Here is an 11,727-nt window from a genome sequence, read left to right as displayed (position 1 = left end):
CACAGCACTTGCCCCAAATAGTCTGTTGTGGTTATACGGGGGATCTTTGTATTTTGCGCTAGGCTGATCGTGGCGAGGTGAGCAGAGTCCGGAGAAACGAGGCTCTGCGGCTCAATAAACACGATCTGCCGGTAACGCGTTCGTCGCTGCTTGCAGATGTTTACGGTTCAAATTCCAGTGTACTAAGCATGGCATTCGCGCATCCCGCCCCATGATGGAGGGTAAAGATCCCGCGGCTTAATTCGCAAGGGGAGGCCCGTTGCGTACAGACATCACGGTTCAAGTCAAAAAGATTGGACCCAGTTGGCGTAACGAGTGCGGGGCAGGCAGGCGGGTGCCTTGTCTCCCTCCCCATTCCTTCTCCTCGCCCCTGGTGACCACCGTGAGATATTTTTTTCGAACAACTGTTTAAACGAACAAAAAGTATTTAAAACGCGGTTTAAATTTTTTTTATGTAAATGCTTTCATTTACGTCCCACGTATTTCACTTTAACTTTAATGAGAGCGGTATAAACGTAGTGTCGCAAAGAGGCACTGCTACGGAGCTGCGTTGGCTGCATTTTGCGAAGACGGAGCGCCCCCACAGCGTTAAATGTTCGAGACCGCGAGCGTAACGACGACGTCGAGTAGGCGAGAGGAGCCGCGATTGGTAATGGCCTCTAGGTGCGACCGTGCGAGACAAATCACAATATTAGGGCCCGACCTGACCGATTTCCTCGCCCCCCCTTGAAGCTGATAACGTGAATCCGCGACAGAATGAATGAGACATTATGGTCATGCTTTTGGCCCATATATGGATCAGGCCGTGATATTTTGAATACAAAATATTTCATCGTCAACGTGAATCCTATCACCGTGATTGCTGGACCTAAAGAGATGATTTGACGCTGATTGGATTCCTTCCGCATTAACATAATGCATCATTCATTCTGGCGCGGATTCATTTTATCCTGTTACAGTGCGGCTGGTTGCACCGTTACGCAAGTGGTATTCTCCATCGCCCCCTACTGTGTAAATCTGACAGGACCCTCTTGAAATCGAGTCCTGAGACTCAGCGAGCCTTTCCTCATTAAACAAGCGTTGTAATTTTAATAATTTAGGAGGTATTATTAAGATATAAGTCCATGGGGGATAACTATTTTAGACGACGAACTTTTCATCCCTGTGTTTTAAATCAAAAGTTGGTGGTGGTGGGGGGGGGGGGGGTGCGTCTTATAATCCGGTAGGTGTTTGCGTCAGTGACCACATTCGGGCAACTTCATTGACACAAGTTCGAGGTGCGTCTTGCTTACCGAACCGTCTTATAATCCGGAGAATACTCGAACAAGCTTGCTGTCGGGTAGCCTGCTTAGGAGTGGTGTTTCTTTGGAGGCAAGGCATAAGGGGATCCGTCCAACCAGCTCTGGCGTGGCAACTGATGTCTAGGTACAGCAAGTAGGTTAGTGAACCAGTCTTCGCTGGATTTTTTCAAATACTTTTTTCACGGGTTTCATGGTTTTTCTTCCGGGATTCTGGTTTTCTCCCACACGAAGCAAAATAAACATTTTTTTGGTTTGCAAAAACGGGAAGTTGTCCAACATCCGAACGCTTCCTTACATATATATTTGAATGTTGCTCATGCAGTATTTGTAGACATTAGGAATACAATTTAACGGCTTAACTGTGTATTATATAATGTATCATATAATACACAGCCCTATCACAATCCACTGCTGGATGAATGCCTGGCTCTCTGTCTTCATCTGGTGCAATGAAGATGATGATGTGTCTCTGTGTCTGCCTATCTCCTTGGACCTCTTTGTCTATCTCCGTGTCGATGTATGCTCCCTCTGTCTCCGTGTCTCTATTCCTGTCCCCGTGTCTGTGTATCTTTCTGTGGCTGTCCCCGTTGTGTAAATCTCTCTTTTTCTCGCTCCCTCCACGTCCCATATATATCTCACGATATCTCACGATATCTCTCTATGTCTTTCTCTGTTCTGAATATCTCCGTCATTATCTCTGTGTGTTGAGAGGAGCGCTAGCACAGTGGTTATCGCATTGCCCTGGGAACCCGGCACCCCAAGTTCGAGCCCCAAACACGCCCAACGCCAGTGACGAATATTTGATCTGGTCCTGGGCCTCCCACTGGTCGACTCAGCCTTAAATGAGTATCTGCTGCAGTGTGTAAACATCAGCATTGCGGATACAAAGGCGGCCGAGCGTGGTGCTGGCCACCTCACCCCCTCGTGTGTCGTTCCGGCCTTGATAGGTGTTCGCTCCCTGCATGTGCCCCAACAGTCTATTAAGGCTACACGGGGCATATTTGTCTTTGCGTTTCACGTTCTCTGTGATCATCTCTGTCTGTCGCTATTCCTGTAACTCGCCGACCCGATCATACTGTACATATGTGAAAAGGGAGCGCTGTAGCCCATTGGATCCCTCCTGCAGTTTAAACAACGATTCAGAAAAGGTTCTAATTCTGTATATCTCTGTAAGTCTCCATCTCTCCCCTCTGCGTCGATCTGCATCGACGTTTCCCAGTCTCCGCGTGTGCGTCTCTATCTATACATCTCTACCTGTCTGTCTCTGTGAGTGTCTCTGTTTCCAGGGTTCGCTCCGTTTTCGTTGCACCGCGTAGCCTCTAGTCCTCTTGCGAGAGTTATAAACCTCGACCCGCCCGCGAAAGCGGAGCCGCCTTCCGACAACGTCACTCGTGCCATTTGGCAGTCTGGCTGTGCCTGGGCACGACTCGCCAAATTAGCTGAACAAACGCACACGCGGAGACTGAACAAACACGTACAAAAGCTAAAAAAAGTCACATCGCCGGATCGCGGGGCTTGGTGGGGGCGGCATTCATCCAGCGGTGGATAGATACATCCAGCGGTGGATAGATACATCCAGCGGTGGATAGATACATCCAGCGGTGGATAGATACATCCAGCGGTGGATAGATACATCCAGCGGTGGATAGATACATCCAGCGGCGGACATTCAACCACAGCAACGGATTGACCATGTCTGCTGTTGCTGACAGTCACGATGAAAACTGCACACACTCTAATACCAAAGCTAAAGCGAATTATTTTTTCAATTTGCTTTATCGGCCAAATGACTGCACGCGCTTCAATGACGAGCGATCGCAGCCGACGTAAATTTGCCTGCGTTTTGGGCATATTGCTGAGTTCGCTCGCTGTGCGTAAACGGTGCAGCCACGACTCTTTCGATATGACCATTTTGTTCTTCACACAAACCGCAACATTGACGGTGGGGGGAGGGGGGTGGTATTGGTGGTGCTGGGCGGGATTTGCCAGTTCGAACCGGGAATGCACGTCTCGTACTTTTCTTCAATGGGCTTTGAGAACATGCCCCACCACCACCCCCCCACGGGCACTCGCTGTGACTCAGCCCCATGTGGGCCACGCCTTCGCTCGCTTGACAATAAAGAGCCACGAGTCGCGTGCCGTACCGCAGTCAGCTCAGAGGGTTGAACAAGGAACGAGCGAGGCTATTCAGCCAGCTGTGTACGGACACCACTCCACGTCTTCTGACATTGACGTGCCAAAGCGGATAAGTATATTCGAACAAGTACCAAAGTCCCTCGCTACTATACTACTAAACACAGGTAAGGTTCGTTGTTAGAGACACTGTTATACGTGGGCTGTTAGGGTTGTCATGATTGTGGTTATGCGATGTGCGCGCTGTGTTTGCCTTCATCGATGCCGCTCAGGGCACTTGCTCAAACGGTCCGTTCAGGCTATCTGGGGGGGGGGGGGGCTTTGTCTTTGTGTGCGGTTGTTCAGCAAGGTAGACGCCTGTAGTCTGCGTGGTACTAGATACGTACAGACAGACGCACGTGCCACTAGACACGCTAAAGTTGTACAGTACCTACATTCTTTACATATAAACACACCATGCATACGTCTTGCTGTGTATACATTCGCACGTTTTATATGTTAACACACACACACTGTGGATGCATGCACACGTTAAACACACATGCGTACTACTACGGATAGTGCGTATATAATGAACACGTCTGGAACGCCACTGGCGCAATGCACTTCTTAATCTCGTGTATTGAGCACGAATTTATTTATAGAACTGCTGTTTGTGTTTAGTTTGTTGTCCATCCCCGCCCCCGCACCTCCGATTAGCACGGTTGGTTACGTACGGTGCGAACAAAGTTCAACATAAATACCTCGGTTAATTGCATTCGCTAATTGTTTGCTTTCGAGTTTAAAACTCGGTTAATTAACTCGGCTTAACACCACGGGCTGGCTGCCCCCCCTCCACCCCCACCTTGTGATCACACGGCAACGCGAAGTCGGCTCTTAACGTAGGAGCTGGCCACATTGTGCGATAGGCCGCTGCTGGGTGCGACGATTTAAACAGAAACATCCACTTAGCCTACTGCTGGATGAAAGCCCCCCCCCTCCCCAACACGCTTTGTCGATCATGGGGGGGGGGAGGTTGGTAATATCACTCGGTCCCACCGGGTTCACGGCGTAGCGCGCTTAACCGCTGTGCTATCGCTCCTAACCTGGCCTCTTCTTCGCCGTGCGGCTGCGAATCCACGTCCACCGTGAATGTGCAGCGCCCATGGGGATGCTGTTCGCAGAGGCTGAGAGGGCTATTGGTTGATCCGTGGGCTATTGGTTGATCCGTACTTGTACACGGGGGTCGGCAGCCTGCGACTCCGCTACCGCATGCGGCTCTTGAAGGACCGCTGGCTGCTTCGGGACGTTATTCTATTAAGGAGGACCACCGTCTCGTATTGGACCACCGTCTCCTATTGGACCACCGTCTCGTATTAGACCACCGCGGCGCATTGCGGATCTTGAAATACAGGGTGTTGGAAAAAGATGGACCCAGTACTGCTTTGAAATTGGGTCCATCTTTTTGAAGAAAAAAAGTCTCCGCTTGTTATTTTGGTTTCTGACCCATGGTAGAGTAATAGTGTGTGTGTTAAACCACGTGTGTGTGTGTGAACTGTGTGGGGAGCGGAGGTGGAGCGGTTAGCGCGCTGCGCTGCGAACTCGGCGACCCGAGTTCGATTCCCGCTCACGGCCACCAACGCCAGTGACGATTATCTGAACCGGTCGTGGGCCTCCCCGAGGTCGACGCGGCCTCTAATGAGTACCTGGTGCAGTGCCTAAACATCGCCACTGGGGAGACAAAGGCGGCCGGGCGTGGTTGTTGGCCACCCACCCCCTCGTGTGCCGTACCGGCCTTCATAGGTGCTCGCTAACAGCACTTGCCCCTACAGTCTGTTACAGGCTACACGGGGGTGGAGGGCTTTGTCTTTATCTTTGCTGCGTATTCAAGGTGTGTGTGTGTGCGTGTGTTTGTTGCCACCTTAGATGGAGAACAAAACCGAAATGCGCAGGGACTCTAATGTCATTGCCAACCGGGACCTGGAGACGAAAGTTCGCGTCTTGGAGGAGCAGAAGAGAGAGGTGAGAGCCAGGAGTTGTTCTTTCCCCCCCCCCCCTCTAACCACTTCCGATCGACAGGGAACTGAAAATTCAAGGGAACTGCGCGGTTATTTGTTTTGTTTTAAATCACTACGGGTATTTCACAAACAATGCTTTTGGGCTGGTTTCTCAAGGTAGAGCTATCGGAGTTTCATTTCCGACGGGATAGTCCGTTTCCGGGACGCTGTTCCGAGAATTGACATCGGCGCGCACCACCAGACGCTTCACCTTTGCTCGGATATTGCTTGGGGCTACCAGATGTCTGTTTGATACAGGGTCGTGGTGGGTAGACGTACCTGGCCAGTACTCCAGTGGACGTGCCTTATGCTGCTAATCCCAACGCCCTTCCGTGCAGGGAGATACCGAGCGAGATATTAAGCCCTTAGCGTTATCCACCAGTGCGATTTTTGTGCAAACCGCGTAGGTATTCCATTCGCGAGTTGTGTATTACGTTGAGCGTTCTGGTGCCGTGATTTTCCAAAGCAGGCGGGTAGCTGGCTGGACACCTAGATGCTTGCGTGCACTGTACTGAACTAAAAAACGAACTTTATTACAGATCAGTACACTTTGTGTGTGTGTAATATCATAATAGTGCAGTGGGATGGGAAAGGCAGGAGAAGGCTGACAGAAGACTGAGAGTTGGAGACCGTGTTTGATATTTCCATGCCAAATGAAGGAGCTGGAGAGAGTTGACACGTGGATAAGTGGCCACTGCCACTTTTGTCGTCGAATTTGTAAAGCTTATACATATGCGTTTCTGTTCTCTCTTCCAGCTTTTGGACGTCAACATTGCCTGGGATAAGCAGTACCACCTGATGAAGGAATGCTACGAGAAAAAGGTAGGCGTCTCTTCAGAGCGTACGCACGCACTACACACGGCTGGGGATATTCCCGAAAACTGTACTGGCCCTCCCCTCGGTCGACTCTGGCTTTAATCGAGCGCCCAGTACCACGTGTGTAAACATCAGCACCTGGCCACATTGGTGGCCTTCATAGCTGCTCGCTTATGACACGGGGGCATCTTTAGCTATATATCTGTATCAGGGTGTATGGGCACGTGTATCATGTCCGTCTGTAAACATCTAAGTACGTGTCTATGTCCACTGGCATTCAAAGCGAGCCCGTCCATTATATTCATCATATGGAGAGACGTAGAGCAAGTGTGTTGTTGTTGTTGTTCTTGTTCTGGGCTGATGCAACACGGATGTCCTTAGCAAACTAGCTGGGTAATTGGCTATTATATGGGATTTTCCATGTAACAAATAGGGACGCTCAAATTAATTATTTCTTATCATGATGATTGTTACTAAATCGTCAAGCGTCTTGTTGTGCGCCGCAGGTACGGGAACTCAGACAGAAGCTGCACGAAGCTCGTTCAGCTTCAGCCGAGCCGGAGTTCAGCCGCCAGCAACCCAGCCACCAGGTGAGCCCCACTTGCCCCATTCTATATGGCCCCACTCTCTCCAAACCACACTCATAGGGTAATTGACCTCCTCGTAGAATTTCCAGTATGTAGAAAAAAGATGCCTGTTAGGGCTTGTGTCGGCCTGCTCCGCATTCCTTACATATGGACATGGTGCTCATTTAACACCCTCCCCGCCCCCGCACCCTCCCTCTGCTGCCCGGAAAAAATGGGAAAATCCAAAAGCTCAGCTCGACTTCCTGAGCTGGGGCGCTTATCATGATGTCTCGTCCAGCGGTGAAATATTTTGGCTCCAGGCTTTCAGCGCTGGCCGCCAGAAAATTTCCCAACCTTGCGTGTTTTTTTTGTTTTTGTTCCACGCCGTCCCATCCCCCCCCCCCCCACCTTATGGGGCCCTACAGTTCATTTTCTTCCACTGTCTGAAAAGCCCCTTCCTCCGCACGTCGAGCGATTTTTCCGGCAACTATTCTGAGTTTGTGCTCAGATTGAAAGTGGGAAAGTTTATGAAATAAGACCTGTCTCTGTCCACCAGGGAGTGTAAGTGGATATGTTACAGTATGTTTAACCACGCTTGCCAGACATCTTCCAAGATGTGTGGCCTGCGTGGAAGCGTCGGTCACGACGCCCTCTGGTGGAGCTCTCTACCCCTGCCTCTTGTGGAGGCTCTTCCGCCAGCTGTGGCGTGAGATAAATTGAAGGGGCTGCGCCTTGACCTTCTTCCCCACAACCTCTTCCTAAAAAAGATACCTGTCTTCTCCAGCCACCCTAGCACCTCCCCCTATCGCTCTGAATATTAAAAATGTTGAACAAGACTTCTATTTATTTTACCACTGGGACAGTTTGCGTTGTTCATCGGTCCCTGTGCCCATCTCCGCATTGCAGAACCCTTAGTGCTGGAACAACAGAGGGGTTGGCTTCTCTGGGGCCACGCGGCCTTGCGCGCGCCGTTCTGGACACGTGCGAAGGTCTCGCTGACGTCTCTCGCCCCCCCCCCCCCCTCTTCTTGTTCCCTCAGCAGCAGCAGCAGCGGAGAGAGAGGGAGGCATCTAAAGACGAACAGCTGGAGGCGGCCCTGGATCGCGAGAGTCGCCTGGTGCTCGAAGTGGCTCGGCTCAATCGGGTGAGGGCCACGTGGCCGCAACGGCTCGGAGGCGACGCGGCGCGGTGCGCATGATAGCAATACTCGCAACATCCTTCTTTCGTAAAAATCCCCCCGCTGGACAACGACACGGAGAGAGCAAGACGGTGCAAATGATAGTGAACAACGATACAAACGTGCCGATTGTGTCTGTGTACGTTGGACTTCTTTTACACCGTACGTAGCCAACCGTGCTCGTCGGAGGTGCGGGGGAAGGGTAAGAAACGCGGCAGAGGCCCCGTGCTCACACGCCCATTGCTGTTTCTCACAGGCTCTGGGGGATGCACTGACTCTGCCCCAGCCTCAGCACGTGGTCACACCCGAGCCGACCTCGCACTGGGAGGAGATCTCAACGCAGAACGAGCTGCTCCGACAGCAGGTAATCGATCACACCTCTACACCGGTCTATTTAAACTATTAAGCATAGCCCTTTTTTCAGAAGCTACCTGGCCACAAATGATAGCTCAACGAAGTAGCGTATCAGGTGAAAAATGTATAGGAGCCAGAGAAAATCCACACGACCATGGGGAGAGAGCCGCGCAAACTCTAAAAATACAGGCTTTAGGGTCGGAATGAAACCCACGATCTCCTGTATAGCAGGCGAGGTAGTTAACGTCTCGCCACCATGGTGCTCCAGTCACTGGGGTTGGGAGGGGAGAGAAAAAAATAAAAATAAGATTACGCTCGTCACCGGCGCTGTGACTCGTGTTTTAAAGGCTTGACGAGCACTGTGAATTTCTGTGCATACCGTCAACGTCTGTGCTGAGAAACTGGAGCACCGTCATGGGTTGTTGAGAATTAGCCGCGGGGTTTGTGAGGGCTGCAACGGAATATTTGTTAATCATAAAATTGCACCAAAAAATCCCAAAGTGTGTGATCGGCATCGTACAGAGAGAAAGCGTTTGGGGTTTAAATGTAAAAGTACTTTCGTGTCCAGATTACGAACGTCACCCGTTCAGAAAAATATTTGTTGCATTTAGTAATAGGATGCTCTACTGTGATAAGTAATAATGATGACAATTATTTACCCAAGCAAGCCTAAGTCTCAAGACTGCTATTTCCAGGAGGGTTATAGTTCAATTCGGATGTTTGGCCAAATCCATTCATGACTTCGCACGTGGGTTGGAAACCAGAGTAACCGCTGCAAACCCACGAAGTAATACAAGGGAGATGACACTCAGTAGACCCACACAGATGTATTCGTCAGCCTACCGCCATCTGTGCCGTCTCCTGGCCACCTCCAAACGCCCCCACCAACCCCCCCTCCCCTCGGTTCCACGCTGACCGACGCGCGTTTTGCTCCTTGTGTTGCTCGTCCAGGTGAAGTGCTACGAGGAGGACTTCGTCATTGAAAAGAAGGAGCACAAGAAAACGTGCAGCGAGCGCGATGCCCTGCGCACCAATGTGGGCAAGGCACAGGAGAAGATCATGGCCTTAAACTGGCAGGTGAGGTCACGATGCTGCCGCCGTGCGTGCATGCGGCCCTGCACTACGTTGAGAACCCTCGCAAATCAAAGACTCAAGGAAGGGAGGGGTTTTATTGAGGGCAGTTTTGATGATGCTAAAACTGGGCATAGTCTCCATTGCCAGCAGTCGTCAGGATGGGAATGGTTACCCGTACACCGTTTGAGTTTCATCAGTGTAGACACGACGTTATCATAGATACACGACCAGCTGGCTATGAGTGGCATACCTATCAAGTGTGCAGGTGGTGCAACTGCTCCATGTTCCACGGGTCAGAGTGGCCCAGTTAATGGGCTAAAGAGTGGAGGGGAGTTTAGACACAGGGTGGGTGAGGGGGGGTGGTGGTGGGGGGGTAGCTCAGGGGGCAAGAGGGCGGCATTTTCTTTCTTCCAACCACAGCCAGTTCAGACCCGCGGTACGCCCTTGCTGGCCACAATCCAAACAATAAAACCCAAACGCACACTGTTACCCTGGGTTATGGAGGCGTGGAGTTTATGGAGTAACGTAGCAACGGTCGCCACCGCCGCATATGGAAAGCAGGGTGCAGGGTGGTAATCTAAAAAAACCGCAAAACACTTGCGGCCCACGCGGTCACATGCGGGGTGCATGCCATCGTTACGCATCCTGACGTATGTCGGGACATCGTAGTAGTTGTTGTGGTAACACGATGATGCGTCTCTCGGGCTGGGTTCGTGCCGCAGAGGGCCCACCAATAGGGATGCACTGCTTGATAATGCTTGGAATGCATCAACGTAGCACTGTCCTAATAGGGTGATTTGAGTCGTGCAAGTTGCGGCATCGCCGCGTGCGTAACGGCTGCCAGTTACGTTGGTTTTAACTTTTACTTGTCTTCACGATTCGCACATCGCATTCGAAAAACTGTCGAAGCATTTGGCGTCGGGCGTGGGTGGTGGTGGTACAACAGTTAAGGAAATGGTTTGCATTCACTAAGAGGGGCCTCCCCCCATTAACGCCTTTAGCAGGCACGGGCCCCCGTTGAATTGGGCCCTGGTGCGACACGGCAAGTGCTGGGAATGCGCGGAGCTCTAACCGATCGCCCTCTGTGTCGTCCGCACGCGCGCAGGTGACCGCATACGTGGCGCTCTGCAAGAAGGAGCGTGAGGAGAGGAAGAGGCTGCAGGCTCTGCTAGGCCAAGATGCTGCCTACTTGGTACCTCGGGGCTAAAACGTCGTCGCAACGTCATCGCAACGTCCCCACGCCCGATGCCCCACTCGGACTGGGTGTTTGGGGGGGGGGGGGTTTCTTTTTTTTGTATGATGTACCGATGTCAATGGTATATAATAGATAATTATTTATTTAAAAAATCCTTAACAGGTCATCGCTGAAATAGTTTACGAATGCTACCACTGTGCAGGATTTAGCGTTGTGCTGTTCAGCACTTCATGATGAACCCTCAGGCATAATTTATTTCTGTAGAAGCTCCCACTACGTGACTTGCCATTGACTATGAATGAACCCTAAGCGACCCCTCAAGTAAAACAAGCAAAACAACAACAAATGAATTCAGTTCCTGATAAAGCTTCCCAGCATGCGGACTGAAACATCGGACGTCGTACCAAACAACGAGTGGTGTAGTGCTACAAACACATAATCGAGAGACGTAGGAAATATTAATTTTTAGATACATTTTTTAGGTCTATTAAATTTCAGGCAGGGTCATTTTCTGCCCCTGTAACGAAGAGCTGTCCCAGCCATAGTCGCAGAGTTTACTGAAAGTAAACAAAAGCGATTATAAAGGAAACTCAGCCGCTCTGCTCGTGCCAATGTCTGTTTCCCTGCAGTAGTTTGATGGGGTTTTTTTCTTTTAAAGCCGAGCGGCGCGTGATGTGCAACGCCTGCCAGATATACTGCGGGCGAAGTATCGTCAACATTTCCATCACCCGCACGACCTTCGTTAGCGGTCGTTCGCGTCCTGCGCCAATGACCCGGAGGGTTTAGCTACGTAACTTAATTCGTTCATTCGCTCCCCTGTCGCTCTGATCCCCGGAGATTCGGGAGGGGGAGGAGCGGTGGGGTGATCACGATTCAAGTTCGAGAACCTATACAAAAATGTTTGCCATCGCGGTTGTCCTTTAGTGGCTCTGAGTTTTATTAAGATGACTTCATCAGCAGAATGATAATCCGGGACGGCAGCTGGATGAGGCTGCCGATGTGAGTGACTGACCGACCAGGTGATCTTTTGTAGTTGCACTGCTGCCTGTGCAGAAGAGAGAGCTGTTGCAATGAC

The 11,727-nt window shown here is 51.0% G+C and overlaps 1 protein-coding gene across 5 annotated transcripts; it reads left to right on the top strand.

The window, feature by feature from the left end:
• The first annotated feature begins 3,461 nt into the window (after nt 1–3,461).
• LOC116940351 (TNFAIP3-interacting protein 3-like) lies at nt 3,462–10,771 on the top strand. 5 transcript variants are annotated; one of them, XM_076065744.1, is made up of 8 exons: nt 3,462–3,601; nt 5,340–5,435; nt 6,227–6,292; nt 6,793–6,876; nt 7,901–7,996; nt 8,286–8,393; nt 9,335–9,460; nt 10,563–10,771. In XM_076065744.1, exons 2-8 carry the CDS (start codon nt 5,340–5,342, stop codon nt 10,662–10,664), a joined length of 678 nt encoding a protein of 225 aa, XP_075921859.1. In that variant the 5' UTR covers nt 3,462–3,601; the 3' UTR covers nt 10,665–10,771. The 5 variants fall into 5 exon arrangements, with proteins under 5 accessions (XP_075921859.1, XP_032805993.2, XP_075921857.1 ...); XM_032950102.2 differs by having other exon boundaries at nt 7,892–7,996; XM_076065742.1 differs by having other exon boundaries at nt 7,898–7,996; nt 10,563–10,770.
• The last annotated feature ends 956 nt before the right edge of the window (nt 10,772–11,727 follow it).

The sequence above is a fragment of the Petromyzon marinus genome, chromosome 8 (genome assembly GCF_048934315.1).
Source record: "Petromyzon marinus isolate PM22_M1 ecotype Great Lakes invasive population chromosome 8, UKy_Petmar_22M1.pri1.0, whole genome shotgun sequence".
NCBI lineage: Eukaryota > Metazoa > Chordata > Hyperoartia > Petromyzontiformes > Petromyzontidae > Petromyzon > Petromyzon marinus.
The sequence above is the reverse complement of the archived record's forward strand: the minus strand, read 5'-3'. Positions and strand labels throughout refer to the sequence as shown.

Excerpts from the sequence above, each read along its gene's own strand:
- LOC116940351 (XM_032950101.2), top strand. The coding sequence starts at position 5,340 with ATGGAGAACAAAACCGAAATGCGCAGGGACTCTAATGTCATTGCCAAC. Across the intron at positions 5,436-6,226 it reads TGGAGGAGCAGAAGAGAGAG|CTTTTGGACGTCAACATTGC; the intron begins GTGAGAGCCAGG and ends TCTCTCTTCCAG. Across the intron at positions 6,293-6,792 it reads AGGAATGCTACGAGAAAAAG|GTACGGGAACTCAGACAGAA; the intron begins GTAGGCGTCTCT and ends TGTGCGCCGCAG.